This window comes from Halichondria panicea, chromosome 5 (genome assembly GCF_963675165.1).
Source record: "Halichondria panicea chromosome 5, odHalPani1.1, whole genome shotgun sequence".
NCBI classification, from domain to species: domain Eukaryota; kingdom Metazoa; phylum Porifera; class Demospongiae; order Suberitida; family Halichondriidae; genus Halichondria; species Halichondria panicea.
In genome coordinates this window covers 274,409-298,267 of record NC_087381.1, presented here as the reverse complement: position 1 = coordinate 298,267, position 23,859 = coordinate 274,409, and the positions used below count along the sequence as shown (strand labels likewise).

General features: G+C 42.6%; 4 protein-coding genes across 5 annotated transcripts in view; 1 reads left to right on the top strand and 3 right to left on the bottom strand.

Annotated features, from left to right (window-relative positions):
• Positions 1-252: 252 nt before the first annotated feature.
• Positions 253-9,003, bottom strand: LOC135336465 (U4/U6 small nuclear ribonucleoprotein Prp3-like). The gene is made up of 12 exons (XM_064532267.1): positions 8,808-9,003; positions 8,252-8,425; positions 7,287-7,435; positions 6,961-7,092; positions 6,664-6,828; positions 6,316-6,475; positions 5,480-5,675; positions 2,504-2,741; positions 2,011-2,111; positions 1,523-1,755; positions 878-952; positions 253-687 (listed from the first exon to the last, which is right to left on the bottom strand). Exons 1-12 carry the CDS (start codon positions 8,947-8,949, stop codon positions 470-472), a joined length of 1,983 nt encoding a protein of 660 aa, XP_064388337.1. The 5' UTR covers positions 8,950-9,003; the 3' UTR covers positions 253-469.
• On the top strand, positions 8,985-13,512 carry LOC135336524 (vacuolar protein sorting-associated protein 4A-like). 2 transcript variants are annotated; one of them, XM_064532366.1, is made up of 13 exons: positions 8,985-9,088; positions 9,147-9,159; positions 9,220-9,349; positions 9,448-9,623; positions 9,738-9,925; positions 11,633-11,735; positions 11,964-12,012; positions 12,079-12,174; positions 12,369-12,502; positions 12,567-12,661; positions 12,717-12,823; positions 12,921-13,043; positions 13,133-13,512. In XM_064532366.1, exons 1-13 carry the CDS (start codon positions 9,070-9,072, stop codon positions 13,259-13,261), a joined length of 1,362 nt encoding a protein of 453 aa, XP_064388436.1. In that variant the 5' UTR covers positions 8,985-9,069; the 3' UTR covers positions 13,262-13,512. The 2 variants fall into 2 exon arrangements, with proteins under 2 accessions (XP_064388436.1, XP_064388437.1); XM_064532367.1 differs by lacking the exon at positions 9,147-9,159 and having other exon boundaries at positions 9,002-9,088.
• Positions 13,498-23,783, bottom strand: LOC135336421 (unconventional myosin-Vb-like). Its single transcript, XM_064532202.1, has 25 exons — positions 23,684-23,783; positions 23,407-23,614; positions 22,985-23,186; positions 22,335-22,494; positions 21,496-21,721; positions 20,920-21,275; positions 20,423-20,641; positions 20,091-20,231; positions 19,827-20,033; positions 19,500-19,678; positions 19,198-19,396; positions 18,473-18,618; positions 18,323-18,388; positions 18,125-18,269; positions 17,908-18,069; positions 17,660-17,749; positions 17,213-17,332; positions 16,373-17,008; positions 15,886-16,193; positions 15,621-15,792; positions 15,123-15,249; positions 14,834-15,027; positions 14,536-14,621; positions 14,156-14,330; positions 13,498-13,852 (listed from the first exon to the last, which is right to left on the bottom strand). Exons 1-25 carry the CDS (start codon positions 23,699-23,701, stop codon positions 13,616-13,618), a joined length of 4,779 nt encoding a protein of 1,592 aa, XP_064388272.1. The 5' UTR covers positions 23,702-23,783; the 3' UTR covers positions 13,498-13,615.
• LOC135336612 (dihydrofolate reductase-like) overlaps positions 15,368-23,859 on the bottom strand; it is a 37,308-nt gene continuing 28,816 nt past the window's right edge. Inside the window, exon 8 of the mRNA XM_064532480.1 lies at positions 15,368-15,378. The gene's annotated coding sequence lies outside the window, so the exon portion shown is untranslated. The remainder of the gene's footprint in view (positions 15,379-23,859) is intronic.

Genomic DNA, 23,859 nt, shown 5'->3' with positions numbered 1-23,859 from the left:
AATAAGCACATAATTATATACAGCGGATGCACATCATGTGTATATAGAGCAAGCAGTAAAGTCAATAGCCTCGATCCCAGCCCCTCTCACTACTATAGAGAGGGTTAGTTGTCTTTCTCAATTGAGAGCGGCCTGGAATCGAGGCTATAAAGTCAACATCATGTACACAATAGTTATTCACCGTGTTCAAAGCAAATCTTTGTAAGACTCAGAACTGTCATATTATAATTATTATCTCTTCCGCTTTCACTATTCTGACAGATACTCAACAAATTTATTGATAAATTGACAATTAACAGCATAATCACCTCAACATGTACGTACATGTATACATACTATTCAACAAAAATTAAAATAATGACCTATAATTAGATATTCTTAAGCAAAGTTCTTGTTTTATAATAGATATCTACAAAAAGTCATGTATAATGTCCAATATGTCATGTGACTATATCATGTGATCATGCGATCAAGACTCCTCCTCTTCCTGCTCTACAATTCGCTGACTCAGCGCCAGGTCCCAATAATGTTCAATCTTATGTCGCTTGAGATGATCCCGTGCGAGAGGCTCGGTGGGGAAGTTACGCACTCTCCAATCATTGAACGCCCTGTCGTGGACCACCCCCTCCCACACCACACTGCACATGTTAGTCACATGACCTTCACCGTCCGAGTCGTTATCATCATCTATGGGGGGGGGGGGACAGATTAGAGGTAAAACAGAGGAGATCAATTAATCTTGTTGTTATAGTAATGGAATAAGATTTGGTCCCAAAATTCAGGCAACCTCTAAGCTAAAGGCAAATGTCATAAAGCACACTCCACACACACATATACGCCCACACCACACACACGCCCACACCACACACACACACACCTGCTGCCGCTTTCTTGGGCTTCCACTTTATCCTGTTCATCATGAGCCTCTTAAACTTCTTCAGTGCTTTAGGACCTGCATACACAAGTCACTGAATACATGGACAAGCCTGAGGGCATAGCCTGGGGGAGTGTGAGGGCATAGCCTGGGGGAGTGTGTGGGCATAGCCCGGGGGAGTGTGTGGGCATAGCCCGGGGGAGTGTGAGGGCATAGCCTGGGGGAGTGTGTGGGCATACATGTAGCCTGGGGGAGTGTGTGGGCATACATGTAGCGTGGGGGAGTGTGTGGGCATACATGTAGCCTGGGGGAGTGTGTGGGCATACATGTTGCCTGGGGGAATATTGCATCACATGTACTGATTCACAATGACCACACATACAATCTCAGGGATGTGCCCACACACTGGTCAGTGGTGGTTGGTACTAACCACCACTAGACAAAATATAACCACATCTTGGTTAATACCAGGCTATAAAGAGGCAAATTTGTATGCTAAATTGAGAGAGATTGAGGATTGAAAAATAGCCACCACTGCAAATATTCTGGGCATGTCACTATACATGTACATGTAGACCGTCAATATAGTAAAGTTACAACCATCCCTCAGTCACATGACAATGACTACTGATCACATGACCTACGTACCTCCCTCCACAATAACGAGGTTGACATCGGGGAATAACATGACACAACCAGTCAAGTGCAACTGCTGTGCGTTCATATCCACTTTGAACTTTATTGCCGGCTTCGAGAGGTCGTGAACCCTGTATACAGTCACATGCACACCACATGACAAGTCTTCCTTCATCTTTGCCACTTTCTTAGCACTTCTTTGCGCGGGCGTGAGCTTACGAGACAAGTTAGCCGCCTCGTGCGTCCTGGAGGTAATAAAGGAAGAAACAAAACATTGGAATAAAGTTGCACATAATTATACAATGTACACTGTAATAATTATTATGCTCTGGGTCTGTATAATTATAGTGCAGTATTAGTTTGCTGTCGTTGTCAAGTTTCTAAGAGGACTCCATATGTACAGCTATAGCTCATATTATCAGGATCACAGTACTAGTCTGTCGTTGCTCACACACACACGCCCCCCCCACACACACACGCCCACACTCACACCCACACACCTTTGTCTCTCGGCCATCTGAGCTCGGACATGTGCCTCCACTTTAGTGGGATCTTGTACTGCCTCACTGCCCAACACTCTCATCAGGTTGCTAATACGGACCTGGTGTTTGGAGGGAGGGAATAGTGGATGAGATTACAAAAACACAAGTTCTAATGGTCCAAATTCAACGATTTTATGGTTTTATGAAAGCTTAAACGGAGCCCGTTCAAATGGTGTGCTTAAATCCCAAATTTGGAACGGACCAGAATTTCCTATTTTCGGGAAAAAACAATGGGCTATAGCTATAGCCCATGGTTTTTTGTCGAAACCAGGTCAAAAATAGACTTTTGGTTTTAACACATCATCTGAAAGGCCTCTCTCTAAGCTTTCAGAAAATCGTAAAATTAACGTTCTGGGACCAACGAAACAAAAGTTATGGCCGCAAAAAGTTAGACATCAAAACAGGTCCATTTTCAAAATTTTAACTCAGATAACGGACCCTAGCTACTCACCTTTGGTTCAGGTTTGTCAATAAGACCGAACTGTATCTTCTCTTGTTTCTCCCTCTCTGCCTCTCTCCTCCGCTGCTTTCGGAGCTTCTTCCTCTCTCTTGATGTCAGGATAATCGGGAGGGCGGCCATTTTGTTTGGTTCTGCTGGAGGCTGTACTTTCACTGGATGTTCGATCAGACTTGTGATGCCTTTGAAGCGTGACTGGGGTGGAATTTGGGAGAGGGTGGCGTCGGCGTAGCTGTGTGTGTGTGTGGAGGAGGAATGTTAGCAGACATGTATATGCATTTTCCAATTATCTGCGAGTACACATTTTTGGTGATTTTACTTTAATTTGCAGAAATAGCTGAAATGAATACCCGCAAAAATATGTCACCTTAGGGTACAAATTGTCAACATTTCTGTTAATTCATTTGCAAAGACTTGCTAGTAATAATGGTGATAGAATACACACACACTTACAGGACACAATGACAGCCATTTCCCCATTGTCTATAATAGCCTATCTCTGTACAACCATCTCTCTAGCTACGTCACTATACACACACACAAGATGGCTACTACATGTAGCTACGGCTCTGTAACAAGCACACAAGCTAGAGAAGAAAGAAATACAGATATTCTAATACATGGAGAGCTTGAACACAAGACCGTAACTTGTGTCTATCTAGTATTATGTATACTAGCGCTACCACTGCTACCGTTACTGGTATGGATAAGTATATCGATGTTACTTTCTTTGAGGCAATGGAAGCTCTATCTAACAACTGACGGCATCCAGTACACGTCATCATTCCTTGGCTGGAGGGAGACGTGGTTTATACCCTTACAGGAGGTTCAAAACATCGCCATAGTGGGATCAACTTCGATTCGTGTGTATGTCAATCGAGATCAAATTGCGGAGATAGCTACATGTCCTTGCTATCGCTATGGCGACTATTTGGTGCTACGAAATGTGAAAAATGCGCCGAGATTTGTGGCAGCTGTAAAGAAACAGAACGAGAATATTGATCGAAGTTATCACATGGAAACGATCTGTAACTTTTAAATACTGTACAGTCGTAACTTACAACATACATGTGGGTGTGGTTAAGGTGTGGCTATAACATACATGTGGGTGTGGTTAAGGTGTGGCTATAATATTAAGTTACTTCATTTTTTTGATAATAAATGTTATGATAATTTCTAGCTAGCTACTGCAAAATTACGTTAAATATGTATTTTACTTTACACACTGTCAGTAGCGCTTTATTTTCTAGGAGCTAATATTTAGCAGTTTTCGCGGATTGAACCTCACTACTATAGGGATGTGGTCATTTGAAGCTCTATCCTCGAAAATAAAATCCGCGAAATGTAGTGTTTAGCTTGAGCAATCCACGAAAAAAAAATGCTATACGGAAAGTTATTATTATTGTAATGAATATACTTGTTTGGAGGAAAGAATCCGTTGCTACAGAATAATTATGCATACAATACTCCCACTCACTGCTTGCATGCAATCTAACACGTTACTATGGTTATGCATGACTGTACTAATGGGAAGGAATCAATGGAGCATCAGGAAACCCGAACACAGTCAGTGAACAATTGTAACAACTTTTCCTGGAGAGCCACAGAACAGGATCTTCCTACACCAGTATTAATAGCAACTACTTACAACATGTCACAACCCACACAGTGTATCAATATATTAAGTGTCTTATACTCCAGCTCTATTTACAGTTTAACTCAGTCTTCCTTCTAGGATAATATCACTGAGAGGCTTAGTTAGCTCTATTACAGGCCAGTATAGCAACCAAGGCAGCATTCTAACATGCTTAACACTGAGCAACACTAATCAGTAACAGCATTCATAGCGTCATAGATACCAGCAATTACCCTCCCATAGCAACTAAGGTTGAGTACACAGACAGATTGTTTACAATCACTAAAGAAGCTATTAAAGAGAGTACATGTAGCTGTAATAACAGTAGCTGTAATAACAAGAGTACGACTTTCAACTTTCAACAACAATTTGAAGAGAGATAGCTAGTGAAACGATGTATCACAAGACTCCTCCACCACCACCTAGCTATGAAGATGCTATGGCAGAGAAGCAGAGAGAAGAAGATGTCTCAAGGACAACAGTCACTTTCAGTGAGTACAGTCCAGCACAAGAATACTCTACTATTATAAAAGTTGATTTGGAAGCAGCAGCAGCTGAGAAAATGGACACAACAGTCTGGGAGAGGCGTACAAGGAAAGAAGACATCGAACTAACAACATTCAACGGGAAATTGAGTAAGAGAGCTGTCAATCGTAAAGATGCTTGCGTTATATCAGTAATGGCAGCCAGTATACTGGGACTACCATTGATACCGTTCTACTGTGGCTGGTGCTGTCTTAATCGTGCCAAGTGGGACCTCCATCTGACCAACAAGGGACTGCACTATAGGGGATGGAGAAAATGCTATTTGCACAAATCGTTTATACCGCTTCTAGATATACGTCACATCTGTTTAGAGTCCGAACACGGGAGCGTGGTCGTCGTAACAACCACGAGGGGGCGTGTGAGAGTGGAGTGGGTGGATAATGCAGCCGACCTTGTGAGGGCAGTGAGACGAGTGAAAGGATGGCCACAACTGAGAATACTAACAGAATAGCAATTCACGTTATTTATTTTGTACTGTTCTGAACTACCATATTTTTGTTCTAATTATAGCACCACTCTCTAATGTATACGAAACTTTAATATTTTCATTGTAGCACCATTTTTTTAAATTATGATTATTACGCGCTACATGAACACGGTAGTGTATATTTCAAGGGTATAAACTTTCGCGGATTTAATTTTCGTGGAAATAGCAGCCTTTCTGCAGCATGCATGCATGCGATATTAAATTTGTGGGTATAAATGTGAACTGCGCGGTACATGCTTTAATCAGCGAAAACCGCAAACATTTATACCCTCGAATTATACCAGTATTCGATCACTCTTACCTCTCGCCAGATATGATGACTGCGTCCCACCACTCGGTGTTGGGGATGCCCCCGTCGTTACCATCTTGGGGGGCAATCAGCGCCAATTTGGTTGCCGAGGAGATACCGGTCTTCCTAGCAACGGAAGCTATCTGCGTTTGAAGGGCTTCTAGTTGTGCTTTGGCTCTCAACACTTGGCCTTGCTTCACGTACTTTCCTGGAGATGGAACCAGAGATAAGAGGATGATGCAGCAATATAATTACAACTAGTTTTCGTATTAATTAAATATATCATTATTTTAAAAGAGCTCCTTATAAAGCTGTCAGAAAATAAAGAATTGTAACAAATTTATGGCCGTTCAAAGACGCTGGTGCCAAAATTCATTTTTTGAGCAGCCATAACTTTAGTTCTGGTGACCCAATTTCAATGATATTGTGGTTCTGAAAGCTTAAAAGGAGCTCTTTCAGTTGGTATGTTCAAATCAAATATCAGTTGACCCATTTTTGCAAAATACCACGGGCTTTATATATATAGCCCTTGTTGCCCAGTGAGTGGGCAGATCAAAGCAATCCAGTGCTCAGTATATGGCATGTTGCATCACTGCCATGGCTACCACATTTTGAGTGGGCAGATCAAAGGAAGCACTGTGCCAATATCTGCCATATGGCACAGGTCAAGCCTTGAACTGTGCCACTATCTAGATACTGGCATAGTATGGCTGAAGTTACCTAAAGCCCACCCTCCACCCAGTAACCTGAAACGGTCCCTTTTATAGTATAACACTGTTAAACAGATTCAGTGGTAGGCAGAAAACCATGGCCATTCAAAGATGCTACACTAGACACAGTCCACGCACCTGGTTCATTGAAGGCGAGTTGTTTCTTGGTCCTCCCCGCCACGCCCTGTCTCACTCGTCCATCAACAAACGCCCCCTCCACACGCTCCACTTCTTTCACACTCGTCTTCTTCTCTGTGATCTGACGGAACGTGGCCCTCTGCTGAGCACGGATGTTTGCCTGTGTGGTGTGAGCGGTGTGTGTGTGTGTGGGGGGGGGGGGGGGAGAAGTAAAATGGATACCATTTTTAATTTTAAAATTCTCATAAAACTATAGTAGCTATTATTACTTCACTGCATTATTTCCAGTGAAAAGCTTTTTATATCACATAACTTATATGAACCTCTCATGCATGGTGGGTGGTTTACCTTGAGTGTCGGCTGTCTAACTGATAGTTGTATAGCTCTGCCTAGATTATCCACTGTTCTTCCTTCCTTATCTAGGATGAGTGGTGTGGGTTTGACGGAGGAAGCTTTGTTCCCTGAGAGCAGGCCGGGCTGTTGCATCAGCTGGCTCTGAATACGCGCCTGCAACTAAAGTGTACAGTGTACATGAATAACCAGGGAGCAAGGAGTTAATCATAATAGTAATTTTAATGAACATAAAACACTCGGTTTCATGCTATATCTATTACAATACACTATTATACACAATGTATGCAGTACCTCGCTCATTCTCTTAGCCTTGTCCATGGCCCCAGGGTCAAGACTTGCCGGGGACGGAGCGGGGGCCTGAGGGTAGTGGGGGGTAGTGGGGAGAAGACTGGGTACCACACCTGGGAGGACATTGGTGGGAACCTGGAGGGAAAAAACACGGCACAGATAGCAAAACAGTCACTATGGACGATATTTTATACAATTTATTATTTATGAGACCCTGGAGAGAAAAATATAATATATATAAGTATGTACGTAAAATAGTTCAGCAAAACAATCGAATTCTGACAAATAATTCAACAATTAACGAGAGCATTGTCACATGACTGGATCACCTGAGCTCTTGTTTGAATGAGCATGGCTTGAGTTTGCTTTTTCCTCTCTTCAATTTGTCGCCTCGTGTTCTCGAGGAGCTGCTGAATATCAGGAGGTGCGGCTTCATCTTCTGAGGCAGCAAAGCGACTCGCTCGCTTCTTTTTAGAATCTACGAGTGGGAAGTATGAACAGTTAATATTTTTTGAGCGGCCATAACTTTAGTTCTGGTGACCCAATTTCAATGATTTTATGGTTTTCTGAAAGCTTAAAAGGAGCAAAATTTTAGGTTTTTCTGAAAGCTTAGAAAGCGACCTTTCAAATGGTACCATCAAAGTTGATATTGGAGAGATAAAAGTATTTGCCAATTTGGCAATACCATGGATTATTATAGCCCATGGTCCGAGGCCGAAAAATGACAAATTAGGGCCCCAATGAAATTTTGGATTGAAACACATTGTTTGAAAGGTAATTTTCTAAGCTTTCAGAAAATCATAAAAATTTTGACATTGGATCAACGGTACTGAAGTTATGGCTGTTGAAAGACACCCCCCCCCCCTCCGTTTAATTAATGATTTTGAGAATCTTTCAGCTACCATAACTTGAATTCTGTGGATCGAAAGTCAACATTTTTATAGTTTTCTGAAAGCTTAGAAAGAGACCTTTCAAATGGTAACATCAAAGTTGATATTCGAGAGATAAAAGTATTTTCTAAGTTAGCCGTACCACCATGGATTATAGCCCATGGTCATTAGCCGAAAATGGGAAATTTGGTCATGTTGCAAAATTGAGAGTTGAACATACTATTTTAAAGAGCTCTTTTTAAGCTTTCAGAAAACCAGAAAATCATTGAAATTGGATCATTAGAACTAAAGTTATGGCCATTCAAAGATGCTAAAACTAGGACATCCCATTGCAATTATTATAATAAGTGCCAAAATTTCCATTTTTGAACAACCGTAACTTTAGAGGCACTAACTTCTCTAACCTGGTGGTTTCTCATCATTGCCAAACTCCTCGTCTTCTCCAGGTTCAAGAGTGCGCTTCTTTGCACTGGTGAAGCTTGCTGACATGAGCTTGGCCGTCTTTAGTTCCAACACCTTCTTGTATAGAGTAGCCACGAAGTTAGGCGCCTCCTTGGCAAGGTAATGTGCCAGTTGGTCTGAGACAGTGATATACCATAATAATTATAGCAGGTAAATTTAGCGTAATTTTGATGATTTGGCAAATCAAGTACGTGAGGATTATTGCATGTCATCATCAAATTAAACATTGGTAATAATTAATTAATAGTTGAGTTGCCTCTTCGCCAAGTATACTCGTCATAATTATGGATGGAGCGATTAACGTAGTCCGTAATTAAAGCTGGGGGACGATAAATAACGAGCCTGACAATTGATACTTAAGCGTAAATAAAAAAAAAAGACACAAACTACAAGATGTCCCTCCCTCTACTGGTATAAGATTTAGCTACAGTCAAATCATCAATATGCAGATCAAATAGCACGAAGCCTCCCTTACAACACACCACGTGGTTAGCTCACCCGTAGTAGACTGCCTGCTTAGGTTCTTTGAAATGCAATCGAGCGCTGTAATGACTAGCGCATCTTGCGAGTACCCTAGCGTGTTTTGCACCGTCTCAGCCACCCATGGACGGAGCTCCTCAAGCTCTGTCTTTGACAACATCTCTTTGGGACGTTGGAAAATCGTAATAGGTAAAGATCGTTAACAAACGACCATTACCTAACTAAACTCTTTGGCCTATATCAGCTGCATGCAGCATGCAAGTAACTATGAGCTCGAGCAATGTTAGCTAAATATCAAGGTGAGGGTCTACACACTTGCTAATATTCTCTCTCTACAGTTAACATACATTTTTGCAGGTGCTGTAAGATGGTAAAACGACGAATAACTTTCTTCTTCTACTTCTTCTTTATCACCTCTATCTATCCACAGGCTCGAGTCTGCCACATACGAGAGTAAAAAGACGGAAAATGTGGACATCAACAAATTTCTGTCTGACATTGAGGCCTGCGCTAGTGACGTACGAGAACTGGTACTCGTGGAAACGAACTCTGTTAGAAAAGTAATATTGAAACCACCACTACGTACATGTACGCAGCATCTTTAATCCTCGGTTAAGAGCACCCCCCTCACACCCACACACACACACCCATGTCACAGGAAGCACTGGAGCAGCTGGCTGGTACATTGTCGGGTCACCGTGAAGTGCTACTAGCTAAGAAGAGGCAGTTAGAGAGAGCGGAGTATAGAGCTCCTCCCCTGGGCATGGTGCAAGCCACAGGAGGCAGTGTGGCCAGCCATACTAGTGGCCAGGGGGACGATGGTCAGGAGAAACGGTGAGTGCAGTGTAGTGTTTTTTTTGTTGTAAATCCCCATGCTATTGATCTGACACACACACACACACACACACACACACACACACACACACACACACACACACACACACACAGACGGCAGTCAGCTATAGAGGACACAATAATGGGTGGGGGTGGGATATGTTTTGAGGGTGTGGCCGGACTCTCCTTCGCAAAACAGGCTCTGAGAGAAGCCATTATTCTGCCTCTACAATATCCTCATCTCTTCACAGGTGGGCGTCGCCCCTGGAGATGTGTCCTACTCTATGGACCACCTGGAACGGGTAAGAGCTACAGTGTACATGTATTGTCTTACTAGTTCTCTGAGCTTTGTCTTAGCATCCAATTTTTGAATGGCCATAACTTTGACTCAATTTCAATTATTTTGCGATTTTCTGAAAGCTTGAAGAAGCTCTTTCAGTTGGTACCTTCAAATCAAATACCATCCATTTTGACAAAATACTATTGGGCATTGGCCAAAAATAGAACATTTGGCCATGTTCTAAATGAGAATTTAGCATCCCATTTTAAAGGTCTCCTTCTAAGCTTTCAGAACATTTTTGACATTAGATGGAACGGTACTCAAGTTAAGGCTATTAAAAAATGTTCAACTATAACCCTCCCCCCCCTGTTTAATGGTTTGGGGATTCTTTCAGCTGCCATAACTTGAATCCTGTGGATCCAATGTCAAATTTTGGGGGATTTTCTGAAAGCTTAGAAAAAAAGAGTTCAAATGGTGTCATCAAAAATCACATTTGAGAGATAAAAGTATTTGCCAATTTGGCGATACCATGAATAATAGCCCACGGTCCGAGGCCGAAAAATGACAAATTAGGGCCCTGGCAAAATTTTGGATTGCAACACAACATTTGAAAGGTATTTTTCTAAGCTTTCAGAATATTATAAAATTTTTGACATTGGATCAACGGTACTCAAGTTAAGGCTGTTGAAAGATGTTCAACTTCACCCTGTTTTATTCGATGGTTCGGGGATTCTTTCGGCTGCCATAACTTGAATTTCGTGGATCCAATGTCAAATTTTTGGGGATTTTCTGAAAGCTTAGAAAAAAAGAGTTCAAATGGTGTCATCAAAAATCACATTTGAGAGATAAAAGTGTTTGCCAATTTGGTGATACCATGAATAATAAATAGCCCACGGTCCGAGGCCGAAAAATGACAAATCAGGGCCCTGGCAAAATTTTGGATTGCAACACATCATTTGAAAGGTATTTTTCTAGGCTTTCAGAACATTTAAAAATTTTTGACATTAGATCAACGGTACTCAAGTTAAGGCTGCTGAAAGATGTTCAACTTCACCCTGTTTTATTGATTCTTTCGGCTGCCATAACTTAAATTCCGTGGATCCAATGTCAAATTTTGGGGGATTTTCTGAAAGCTTAGAAAAAAAGAGTTCAAATGGTGTCATCAAAAATCACATTTGAGAGATAAAAGTATTTGCCAATTTGGCGATACCATGAATAATAGCCCACGGTCCGAGGCCGAAAAATGACAAATTAGGGCCCTAGCAAAATTTTGGATTGCAACACATCATTTGAAAGGTATTTTTCTAAGCTTTCAGAATATTATAAAATTTTTGACATTGGATCAACGGTACTCAAGTTAAGGCTGCTGAAAGATGTTCAACTTCACCCTGTTTTATTCGATGGTTCAGGGATTCTTTCGGCTGCTATAACTTGAATTTCATGGATCCAATGTCAAATTTTTTTGGATTTTCTGAAAGTTAAAAAAAAAAAAGTTCAAATGGTGTCATCAAAAATCACATTTGAGAGCTAGATAAAAGTATTTACAAATTTGGCGATACCATGTCCAAGGCTGGAAAATGACAAATTAGGGCCCTGACAAAATTAAGCTCTCAGAAAATCTTTGAAATGGGATCTTCTTTGCAACACAAATTATGGCCGTTCAAAGACTAGACAAAGTCCCATGCAATTACTTAAGTGCCCCCCTCACACTTGTCACACTATCACACAGGCAAGACGCGACTGGCACAGGCAGTGAGCAGTGAAGCAGAGTCCACTTTTTATTGTGTTTCTTCCTCGGACCTTCTCTCGAGCTGGGTGGGAGAGAGCGAGAAGTGAGGGAGAAGTGAGGGGAAGGTTTTAATAAATTTAGAGCTTATTCAAAATTGTTTGTAGTTAGTTGCATGATTGACAATGTTGCATGGCCATGGAATGAAGTACATAGCTATAGTGCATCACATGATCATCAAAGTAGGTGCTCGATCCAACTGTATTAAGTATACAGTAAATTAATAGCTTATAAGAGTTCAACTTTTTATGCTTAATTTTGTTTTTATATTCAGGATCATCCGAGACTTGTTTCAACATGCTAGAAAACGGCATGGTCAATCGGTGCGTGTTCATACCGCCCACTCCACACACACACACACACACATACGCCCATGCATTCCACTGTAGGTAGTGTTTATTGACGAAGTGGACAGTCTGTGTAGAGCACGTAACTCCAGTGAGGAAGAACACACACGCAGGGTCAAGACTGAGCTGCTACGTCAGGTGACTACCATATATCGGGCTTACAATGTGGTGATTTTAATTGCAATCTAAAGACACGCGCAGAGTGAGCATGCCATTTCCCGTCCCTTTGCATGCAATTTGCAATAGTTAGAAACGCAATCAATGCTTGTACAGTGTCATTTACAATCGGTTAACCTCGCATTATAAACCTGTATTTAACTTACCCTATACAGATGGAAGGAGCAGACACGCCTCTTACTGGTGGAGGGGGTGTGTTCCTGTTGTGTGCCACCAACACTCCGTGGGAACTAGACCCCGCCTTCATTAGACGATGTCAGAGACGCATTTATATACCACTACCAAATAGGTATGGAGTATGAAAGCAAATTTCTCTATTTATTTTGGAATGGTCATTATATAATTATGCTCAGGACAGCACGGCAGCAGCTTTTCTCGCTGCACTTAAGCCACACCCCCTGTCACATGACCAAGGCTGACTGGGACACCCTCCTCTGTCAGACTGACGGTACGTTATGTCCCTTTAATTATATATAATCTTACAATACAAAACCCCTCCACAGGATTCTCTGGCAGTGATATAGCCACGTGTGTGGCGGATGCTCTCATGGAACCAGTACGAGAACTAGAGCACACCACCCACTGGAAATTAACCACACCCACCAACAAGGTACGTCCAACACTCATGTCAGTATACCTTTAAGTCTCTATGGCCTTTGACATTATTTTTTGTCGCGTTTGCTATAATTATTTTTTGTGGTGTACAGAGCTACAGCGAGGGAGGGGAATTGTCGTCTCCCCCAAGTGGGTGTGGTCCAGTGTACGTGCCCTGTGACCCTGTGGATGTGGGGGCGGAGGCGCTCTCCATCAGCGACCTACTACCTCAGCAGGTACACTCTCTCAACAATAATTAGCTTACGACTTTTATATATGTACATGTAGATCAGACCTCCACCCACACACACACACACACACACAGGTGTGCCCACGACCGGTTTGTCTGCTTGACCTACTGAAAGCGTTGGAGAGAAGCCACAGAACTGTGTCCCCTGAGGCCCTGGAAAGATACCAACAGTTCACCCTCAAGTTCGGACAAAGTGGAACTTGATTGAATCTTAATTACTTATCACTTATACCACCATCCAATCATCTATTATAATTATGATCTGTTATTTTATTAAATATGTATACAACATACGATTGTACAGTCATATCATTTACATAAGGCCTCGTTCTATTAGCTATAATTATTTTAATGTTCATTATCGAATCTTAATCTCTGTTTTTAACACCACTATCAGTTTAATTGTATTATGTAAAATTGTAGAGCTTTGTAATATCAAATTTATTATAATCTTATGTGAGCAAAAAGCATGTGACAAAATGAATATTGTCGATATACGAATATATAACAGAATTTGAATAAGTGTACATGTACGTAGCAATCAATACAGTTCGTAGGTCACATGACAGTCATGTGCTTGCCGAGTAGATTGTGTGGAATTTTGAGTGTGGGGAAACTCACATCACATGATACGTATGATATTTCGATTGGATAAAATCGATGAACATCAACCATGATGTTGTTGGGGTCCACTTGATCTGCCTCGCACATTTCAGCGACCAATCGGATTAGAGCACTAGGCACACGCTCCTCATAATCGTCAGCTGGAGAATACATCGACAGAATCTTCTGAACCTGAAAGAGAAGCACAAAATATGAACAGGAAAAAACAATTAAAATGCTCAAAATTGGTTTGCTAAATAGTATAATGTAATCGCAAACAAGAGGTATTGTTCCGGTTTTCGCTGATTAATATAAGTATGTACCGCGGCGAAGTTCACATTTATATCCACGAATTTAATATCACATGCATGCATGCTACAAAAAATGCTGCTATTCCATGAAAATTAAACCCACGAAAACCTTTATAACAGCACGTCATTCCGCGAAAGTTTATACCCTCGAAGTATACCCGCTATACGGTATATAGACACATACTTGCAGAGCATTCAGATGAGAGCAGTGCTCAGAGATGGCCGGGGCATGACTAGTGGAGCTCTTCCTCATCTGTAGCAGTTTAGAGGCCTCTACGATTGGGAGTAGCTCTGTTAGCGCCACTGTTGCCATGGCACCCATGTCCCGCGCCCAATCCTCAAGTTGACTGACGTTATACCTATACAAATTGACAAATAAACTATCATCGGCCATTCATTGCTGCTATAGTCAGCCAATGACTATCAAGAGTACCGTAGCTATCTGGCTACTATTGCATGAAGCATTACGTTAGCACAAAACATACGAAAATGATGTTACTTGTGCAATTGATGCATGTGTGTGTGTGTGGGTGTGTGGGTGTGTGTGGGTGTGTGTGTGTGTACCTCATTTGCACTCCCTTGGACCAGTGACAGAGCTCTCTCCTCAAGAGAAGGTTGTTCAACATGGTGGCATTCACGACAAAGAAAATCTGTGTGTGTGTCAGCGTTTATACAAAATTAACGTACAGTATACTCAAAAGGCCATCATTACAGGCCCAGAATATACTTTGAACACAACATCTGAAAGGCCTCTCTCTAATTAAGCTTCAAACAATTAACATTATTGGACCAACAGAACTATTTATGGCCGTTCAAAGTAACGCTAAATTTGCACAGTATATCACAGATCACATTATGTTACCTGTCGAATGATTTGACTGACTATCTCTGGATCAACATAGTTCTGTCGTAGCGTCATCACCATGGTATTAATCTCCTTGACAACCATATCAACGCTAACGAGAGGAGAATCATGTGACTCGGCCGAGCCCTTTGAGCCAATCGGACGCGAGGATGTGATGCCAGGAATAGACTCATGTTCTACTAGGCCTGGTACTGAAATAAAAAGATGTTCGTTTAATATTTGTTCTAGGAATTTGTGCAGTTCCAACCTCCATACACACACACCTCACACACGCACCCACACATACCAATAAGCCCCTTGAGACGTGAGTGTATCAACTCTATCATAGCGTGGTAGATGGCAGTGGCTCTGTGCGTCAATATACGGTGGTACTCGGAGAGGTCAAAGTTCACCAGGGTATGAGAGGACGTATCCTACACACAGAGTACAAAGTACAAATTAACAACACCACAAGCAGAATGGTTAAGAGAATAGTGAGAGTGGGATATATATATACGTACTCAAGAGTAGATAAGAGTAAGAGTGTTGAACTGCTAGTAACAGCAATTTCCTACTCTTGACGTGTACCGTATAGCGGGTATATTTTGAGGGTATAAATGTTCGCAGTTTTCACTGATTAAGCATGTAACGCGAACATTTATACCCATATCACATGCATGCATGCTGCAAAAAAAGGCTGCTATTCCACGAAAATTAAATCAACGAAAACTTTTCTAACGGTCATTCCGCAAAAGTTTATACCCTCAAAATATAGATGGTATTGAGTGATATTTTACTGTCTCACATGTCCTCCGCTGAACTGTTTCATGTTGTGCATGAGACGACACGTATTGGCCATCCAAAACGATAGGAGCTCCAGGTTTCCATGGTTACGATGGGTCACCTGATGCAACGCGTTGACGACACCCTCCATAAACTGAGTAGCTTGTTCCTCGTTATTCACATGGTCCGCATATCTGTAGTGTGTGGGCGTTGGCGTGTGTGTGGAGAGTGTGAAAAGTGTTGCGTGGGCGTGTGAGTAAGCAATTATTGTTAACAGTACAACAAACCTCAAGCACATAAACATCATATGGGCCGGCAAGCAAGGGATTTGATTGGTCAGTTTCTCCGGGTCTATTTCCATAACCAGACTGGATGCTACTTGCTTCACATTCCGATGTTCCCATTCCAACATTCCCATGCACGGAGCTTCAACTAAACTGTCCAATGAGACGTTAGCAAGAGGGGGGCGTGTCCGCAACGGGATGGATGATCGTCGTGGCGATGGGTTATCATGGTGACGGGGTGAGAGTGGCGTGAGTGGTAGTGATTGTTGCCTTCGTGCTGAGGGAGGGTGTGGGGCAACGTCTCGTAGTGTCTGTGTGTGTGTGTGGGCGGGATGTGTGTGGGTGTGTGAATAATGTACGTACATTGCAATAAGGAGAAGAGCAGATTTTTGTCAAATAAAAATTTATGGTTGGAAATGATTTGTTTAAAACACCATCTACTCCATCTACCCCACACACACACGCACGCCCACGCACACACAAGTCTCACCAGGTTCTCCTGTGACAGTCGGGCTAGCTCATCTTGCAGCTGTACATTGATGGACGTCAGTGTATTGATCAAATCAAACGCTTGTCTCAGACCAATTAGTGCCTCCTCTGGCAGGGAAATCCCCTCACCTTTGACCCCACTGTACCCAGTATATGGAGTATCGTTAGTGACCTTTGACCTTGACGTATCTCTCTCAGATAAAAGCATATTACGAATATGATCGGGCAGAGCCCTGTTCCGATGTTTTGATTCCAATGTTTTCGTGGGGGTGGAGTGTAGCGGAGCACTAGTGGGTGTGGCTTTCTGTTGTTGTGTTGCCTTGGTTACGGGTGGAAGTGTGAACGGACTTTGCAAAGAATCGGAATATTTCATTTCTAGTGAATCTTCTACAATACTAGGAGGTGGTGGTTTCATTATTTCTTCAGATTGTATCACATGATCACCCTCTTTCGGCACATGATCTATCACATGACTTGCCGCGTTTTCTTTCTCCAGGAGCGCTAATTTTTCGAGTGTTTTTATGTGCTTTTCTCGTTCAGCGTTGAGTTGTTCCTCCAGTGAAGAGCTTGACTGTTGCTCGGACTTTAGCTGCTCTTCAAGCGATTGCTGCGCCACTTGTGCCGTCTCTAGGGCCGCCTGTACATGTGTGGGCGTGTGTGTGTGCGTGTGAGGGTAAGTGTGTGTGTGTGGGGGGTATTCACAGTCTATACTTAATGTATGCATGAATATTGTGACACACACATGTACACAATGCACAGTGAAGTTAGACAAGTTTTGGCTTTAACACTGCGTGCTTCTACTAAGTATAGTAACTGTTTGATATGCATGTACACAGTGTACCTGCAGGTGTGCTAGCCTGAGGGTGGCCTGCTCCAGTGCTGTGGAGTGGCGGAGGTGGGCAGACTTGAGCTGTGTTTCCAGGCGATCAGACTTAGCCCTGAGGACGTTGTTGGCTGATATCTGAGAAATGGAAGGAAAAGGAGTTATTGTAGCAATCATGGAATAGCAGGTATCATTGTGCAGTAGCCCACCCCCTGGCCTGTACTATTAGGGTATATATGTGGTGTATGAAAGTATCTTGATGATGTCCCCCTCCCCTGTCTTGTATTTAAGATATCTTTGTGTTACGTATACTGTTACAGTATTAGAGAAGCCAACTATTAATCTAGCCTGACCTTAACGAGTAAGCCAGACTCTAACAACCAATTGCCCTGACAGTAACTACAGTGTTGGGATAAGCCAACACCCTGCATAGCTACAGTAGGTGTGCTGTACACATGTACTTACCTGGTCAGTGAGCTTCTGTTGTAGTTCTATTATCTTGTTCTCAAAGCCTTTATTCAACGTCTGTAGTCTGTCCACTGAGCGAGCCTCCATCTGAGAGAACACACACACACACACACACGTACATGTATGATTAACAAAAGAATTCGGTCAAGTTTGGGAGTCATTGAAAATATCCACCACTTCAAAAATTTTACAGAATAATAGTGTGTACGATCAAACAGGTCAACATGTTATAATGTATTGCTCACCTTGAGAGCTCTTAGCTGTCTCTTAGCACGCCACCTCCTAACCAAGCATTGTACAATGACCACACCCCTCAACGCTCGTCTGTAGTGTATCCTCTCCAACCATCCACGCACTACACTCTGAATCATGGTCGCCTTCACATCACACACGAGGGCACGATAGCGCTGTGTGGGTGGTGTGAGGTGTGTGTGTGTGTGGAGGGGGTGTATTTGTATCTACCTTTCTAGCGGCCAAGCCTCGAAACAGACTCTGTATCGCCAGGCAACCAAATCGTAACCGTAGAAACTGTTTCCGGGCAATAAAACAGCGGATATACTTCTGAAGAGTAGTGGCCGCACTTGTCTGTCTAAGATGCCACGCCCACCTACGAATACACAAATATCACATGACAATCACGTGACCTGATAACAGACACACCTCCTTGCAGCCACGCCCCTCACCAGAGCTTGTAATCTCACAGTGAGAATCTTTAGACTCAGGTACCTGAACACACATATGTACACGCATTTAATTAACAACGATTGAGCACATGCATCACACCCACACACACACACCCACACAACACACCTCCTCCGTTGTATCCATCCACGCACATGCTTCTGTATCATGAGACCACTACTCTGCAGTATCAGAGAGCGCAATCTCTCGAGGTAGGCCACCTGACCAGCACGGAAGAACACCTTGCTGCGACCAAGGCGATACTTGTCACGATCCTGCATAAGAAACAAGTGCTAACCAAACATTTATACGTGTGGCTATATCAACGTATGTTAGAGCTACTGGCAGTTGTCCTACAAATAACTACAGTAATTATATGGGACTGGGAAACACCAGAGGAGCTCTTTGAAGTTATGGCAGCTGAAAGAATCCCTAAACCATGGAATGTAGTTCAACAGCCTTAACTTTAGTATCGTTGATCCAATGTCAAAACTTTTTTGATTTCTGAAAGCTTAGAAAGAGACCTTTAAAATGATGTGTTGCAATCCAAAATTTTGTCGGGGCCCTAATTTGTCATTTTTCGGCCTTGGACCATGGGCTATTATTCATGGTATCGCCAAATTGGCAAATACTTTTATCTCTCAAATATGATTTTTGATGACACCATTTGAACAATTTTTTCTAAGCTTTCAGAAAATCATAACATTTTTGACATTGGATCCACGATATTACGGCTGTTTAAAAAGTTGGCAATTGGAGGCTCTAGTGTACACATTAATTTTAGCATCTTTGAACGGCCATAACTTATGCAATCATAACTTCTATAATTATATATATATATATGCATTCTGTACCTTGATACAACGTTCTAGCAATCCTTGGACCACCTCCCTCTCAGCACACCCCCTCTGATGACCTTTGACCCCTAGCATTCGGTAACGCGCCCTGAACTCTCCGTAAAGCCATCGCGAGGGATAACCAGCTGCACTAATCCGCACCGTCTCTAGAACACCACACGCTCTCAACTGCTGCACTACACGATGAGGGTCAAACCTGAGCAGCAGGTCATGTGATAGTCATGTGACATGTATATGCGAGAAAATATATGTAATAATTATGATAATTAATAATTAATATTATTTTTAGTTGCTATTACGTGAAAGGTGTTTTGTTGTCGTTTGGTTTGATGCAGCGGACGTAATGGGGTGTGGTCAAACTGAGGGTGCTCATTAATTGTGAGAGGGAAGTTCGGAACTGAGATCCGACAGTTTCTTTCTTTATTCCTCCCTTTGTGCTTTTAGCATTGTCAGCAAACAGCCCTGCCACTAGTTTGTCCTGTGTGGGCGGTATAATCATGCAGTGACAAACTGAGTAAAGGATTACAGAAAATGGAACTAATAGCAATAATATGATACGTAATTAACGTTCATGTCCCCTATGACACACCCCCACACCACCCACCCACACACACGCCCACACATACCTTACTCCCCCTGACGAGACTGACGTGTTCTATATGAACAGAGTCCAAGTTCTTACTCACAAACCCAGTGTTCATGTACTCCACTGCTCCAGCATAGTGAGTCACACAGAAGCTACGTACAGATGTACGAGGCTTTGAGAAAGAGGGTGTGGTCAAGTGGGCGGAGTAGAGCTTCTGTACAAACAGTGCATCGCTAGACGAGGGGAGCTGTAATAGAGGGAGGCCATTAATCGAGGGATGAGGCTACTATTCGAGGGACCTCACCCGACATGTTTCGTCCAGTAAATCTAAAATACCGAGTCGGCTTTCGATGAGGTCTATGGTATGCTGGTTGTCATGGTAATGGATGAACGACCACTCAATGGCTTCTCTCACGTACTCTTGTTGTTCCAACTTAAAAACATGCTAGAAAATAAACAAATAAATCAATATAAATTGATAAAATTATTATTATAAAACAATTATTGTATAGCGCTAATATATTGTATAGCGCTAATTTTAGAGGGGGCTTAATTAATTTTCGCTGTTTTTTCGTGGGATGCCTCGGAAATTTCGCGCTATACACGGTAAATAATTGAAATGCAATGTATACGAACCTGGTTGAATTGTTGCTGCAGTTTCTCATTCGCATAGTTGATGCAAAACTGCTCAAAACTGTTCACGTTGAATACCTCGAAGCCATAGATGTCCAGCACCCCTATAAAGGGCTGGTCATGTGACTGACGACTGCTCAGTGATTGGTTGATCTGCACCACCACCCAATCAAATAGACGAGCGTACAAATGTTTGGATAAGCCATCACGAGCAGATAATGCCTGCAGGGGAAAATTGTGAACGCAATCACAGATCTAAGACACACCATGACAGAGCTACTGACTGAATGCATCTTTTAGCTTTAAAATCGGACGTTCCTAACACAAGTTATGGACAATCAAAGTTAGCTCTGAAAACAGGTCTCATTCTGCACTTAATAAAAGCCCACGCCATGCTTCTAAATTATGACAGTAAACACACACGCCCACACCACACACACACTCACTTGCTCCGGAGACAGTAGTTTCTATACACACACGCCCACACCACACACACTTACTTGCTCCGGAGACAGTGGTTTCTTCAAACTCTCCCGTGCTGTTACTATCAGTCTATGTGTTAGCCAGAGTCGCAGTTGAGCTTTATCCACTCCCAGTAACTGAGCGGCATGGGTCATGTGATCATCGTCCAATGAGATTGTAGATACGTCTTCCCCTCCGGAATGTGCCACGCCCACCTGGACGTTGCCAAGGTGAAGTACGGCTGCTAGTACGCGGAATATATACGCCTCCTGATCTTCATGGAAACCAAGCATCCGAAGAGCCTCGCGAGTATTCCTGAATTCTGATTGGTCGCTCACACCGTTGATCTGGACACACCCACCTTGATTAGTGTAATGGAAGTCAGTAGGCGGAGCTACACAGGAGAGAGGAACACGTTAATAATAGTAAATTATTTCAGGCACAGATTGTCCAAAAGCGTGGGCTATAATAAACTTATAATAAGAGCCCGCGCTTTTTTTCTCGAAGTGTTTTTTCTACTCTTTTCGAAGCTATCTATAACTTATGTTGCGAACATCACCCCCTCACCACACACCCACACACCACACACCCACACCCACACACCACACACTCACACAATCGGAGGTGACTAAACTCTTCCTCCTCCGCACAAGAACACAGCTGATAGAAGATGTGATAGTTCCTCTCACCAAGGGACGGCCGAACACACCTTGACCTCTCCAGGAGGAAGGTGCTCATGAGGGCTCCAGTTATTTGGTGACTCTTGTTAAACCTGATCTGAGTGTACTTGCCAAACCTGCTACTGTTGTCGTTACGAGTGGTACGAGCGTTACCAATAGCCTGAGGGGGGAGGCAATAAAGATAGAACTATACTATGTATCTGAAGAAACAGCTAGCACAGTGGGTACTGATTTGGTCATATGATTAACGCTATTGGACCAACAGAACTTTATATGGCCATTCAAAAATGCTCAACACTATACATGTAGATCCCCTTCGCTTTGAAGTACTAGAGTTGGCTCTGTAACAACAGTTGTGATCTAAATTCAACGATTTTATGATTTTCTGAAAGCTTAGAAAGATACCTTTCAAATGGTGTCATCAAAGTTCATATTTGAGAGAAAAATTATTTGCCAATTTGGCAATACCATGAATAATAGCCCATGGTCCAAGGCCGAAAAATGACAAATTTGGGCCCCGACGAAAATTTATGTTTTAACACATCATGTGAAAGGCCTCTCTCTAAGCTTTCAGAAAATCATAAAATTAACGTTATCGGACCAACGGAACTAAAGTTATGGTCGTTTAAAGATGCTCTATTTAACGCTACAGGCAGGTCCCTTCAAGTTCTAGAGTTGGCTCTGTAACTAGAGTTCTGTTGGTTTAAATTCAACGATTGTATGATTTTCGGAATGAGCTCGTTTAGATGTGTAACAAAAGGTTGCATATTTACCTCCATGATCGGATTGGACGCTAGGACCTTCCTGTCCACATGACAGTCATGTGACTCAGCCCCGCCCACTGCCGCACAGTAGCTCATGGTGTACTTTGCACTGACAGTCTTCCCCGCTCCACTCTCCCCACTCACTATCACTGACTGACTGCGCCCCTCTCTAAAGATATGAGTCAGACAACAAAATTAATTTCTCTACATAAATGGGAAATTTTTATAAAGTATCACTTACACTAAATAATAGTTAGACACTGTTTTGGAGGTGTCTATGGGATTTAGAAGCCCAAAGGCACTGATTTAGTATCTCGAACGTAGCGAGGGTACTAAAGTGGCTGAGGGCTTCTAAATCACATGGACACCGACAAAACAGTGCATGTCTAACTCATTTAGATACTAGTGCGCATGTGCAAACTGCTCGACTACAATACAATTACTTGACAACGGAATACTAGGTATACTAAGTAAATTTGCAGGTACACTAAGTCCCATAGTATACCTGCTCTGAGGCACTTTTCCCATGTACTTCTCATGTACTTCCCATGTAGATCTTATCAACTAGTGTCTAAACACAGCTAGTTTCTCAACCAAATATTAATGGAATTGTCATTTCTATAATTATAATTATGACGAAGTTATTCCAGTCCGCTTACCTGGTTAGTCTAGCAAAGGCCTCCTCGGCTATAGCGTAGATGTGGGGGTCAAGGTTCACCGCATGCCGTCCACTGTAGGCTGCCGCTATCTCATTGCCATATATGGGCAATGGCTGGTAAGGGTTGACTGCCACCAGCACTATACCACAGTACGTGTAGATGGTACCGGATCTCTGGAACCGAACACTGAGATTGTGCAGAACTGGAATGGAAAATGCAATAAATTATTGGTAATTATTAACATCTATCCTGAGCTGTATGAATAATTATTTAAAATATTGAAAATAATAGTTAATTGGGCAGTTTATACAAAAATTACCCGCTATACGGTATGAGAACGATTGGAGAACAATTTATGCTCTATTAGGCTTTGAGAAAGAGGGTGTGGTCAAGTGGGCGGAGTAGAGCTCTATTAGTGGTACCTGCTGGTTCGTGTAGGTAGCTCAGTGATGTGAGGTCATTAGCTCCCACTAGAATATCAGGGTTCATCAAGTGAGGGGGGTTGTCTTGTAACGATATAACCAGGGAACGACCGTCATGTGACCTGACGTGGACACGCCCACCCTCACAGTCCACCACCTCTCCATCCTCCCACACTACAGAGTCACTGGCCACCCACACACGTGTGCCCTGTGTGTGTGTGTGGGGGGGGGTACAGCTTATAAACTGTGTGTCTGTGTGTCTGACAAAATGCATCACCTTGGTATAGAGATCCATGATGTTCAGTGCAGAGTCTCTACACTTGATGATGGTTTCTTGGCTGTCTTTACCACAGCAGCCTATCCCGGCACATGGCTCCGCCTCTCTTCTAATTAACGTGCACCAATGCAGCCCCTCCCCTCTCAAGAGTTTGTTGAGCATGCGCACGTAATCTA

What these genes read in the sequence shown, in the direction of transcription:
- LOC135336421 (XM_064532202.1), bottom strand. An exon ending in GACTGTCACAGGAGAACCTG is followed by an intron (nt 16,194 to 16,372) that starts GTGAGACTTGTG and finishes ACACACACACAG; the next exon opens with ACACTACGAGACGTTGCCCC. An exon ending in AACAGTTCAGCGGAGGACAT is followed by an intron (nt 15,250 to 15,620) that starts GTGAGACAGTAA and finishes CTCTGTGTGTAG; the next exon opens with GATACGTCCTCTCATACCCT.
- LOC135336465 (XM_064532267.1), bottom strand. Translation starts at nt 8,949, where the DNA reads ATGTTGTCAAAGACAGAGCTTGAGGAGCTCCGTCCATGGGTGGCTGAG. An exon ending in AAGCAGGCAGTCTACTACGG is followed by an intron (nt 8,426 to 8,807) that starts GTGAGCTAACCA and finishes TCACTGTCTCAG; the next exon opens with ACCAACTGGCACATTACCTT. An exon ending in AGGCTAAGAGAATGAGCGAG is followed by an intron (nt 6,829 to 6,960) that starts GTACTGCATACA and finishes TGTACACTTTAG; the next exon opens with TTGCAGGCGCGTATTCAGAG.
- LOC135336524 (XM_064532366.1), top strand. An exon ending in GACGATGGTCAGGAGAAACG is followed by an intron (nt 9,624 to 9,737) that starts GTGAGTGCAGTG and finishes ACACACACACAG; the next exon opens with ACGGCAGTCAGCTATAGAGG. An exon ending in GAAAACGGCATGGTCAATCG is followed by an intron (nt 12,013 to 12,078) that starts GTGCGTGTTCAT and finishes ATTCCACTGTAG; the next exon opens with GTAGTGTTTATTGACGAAGT.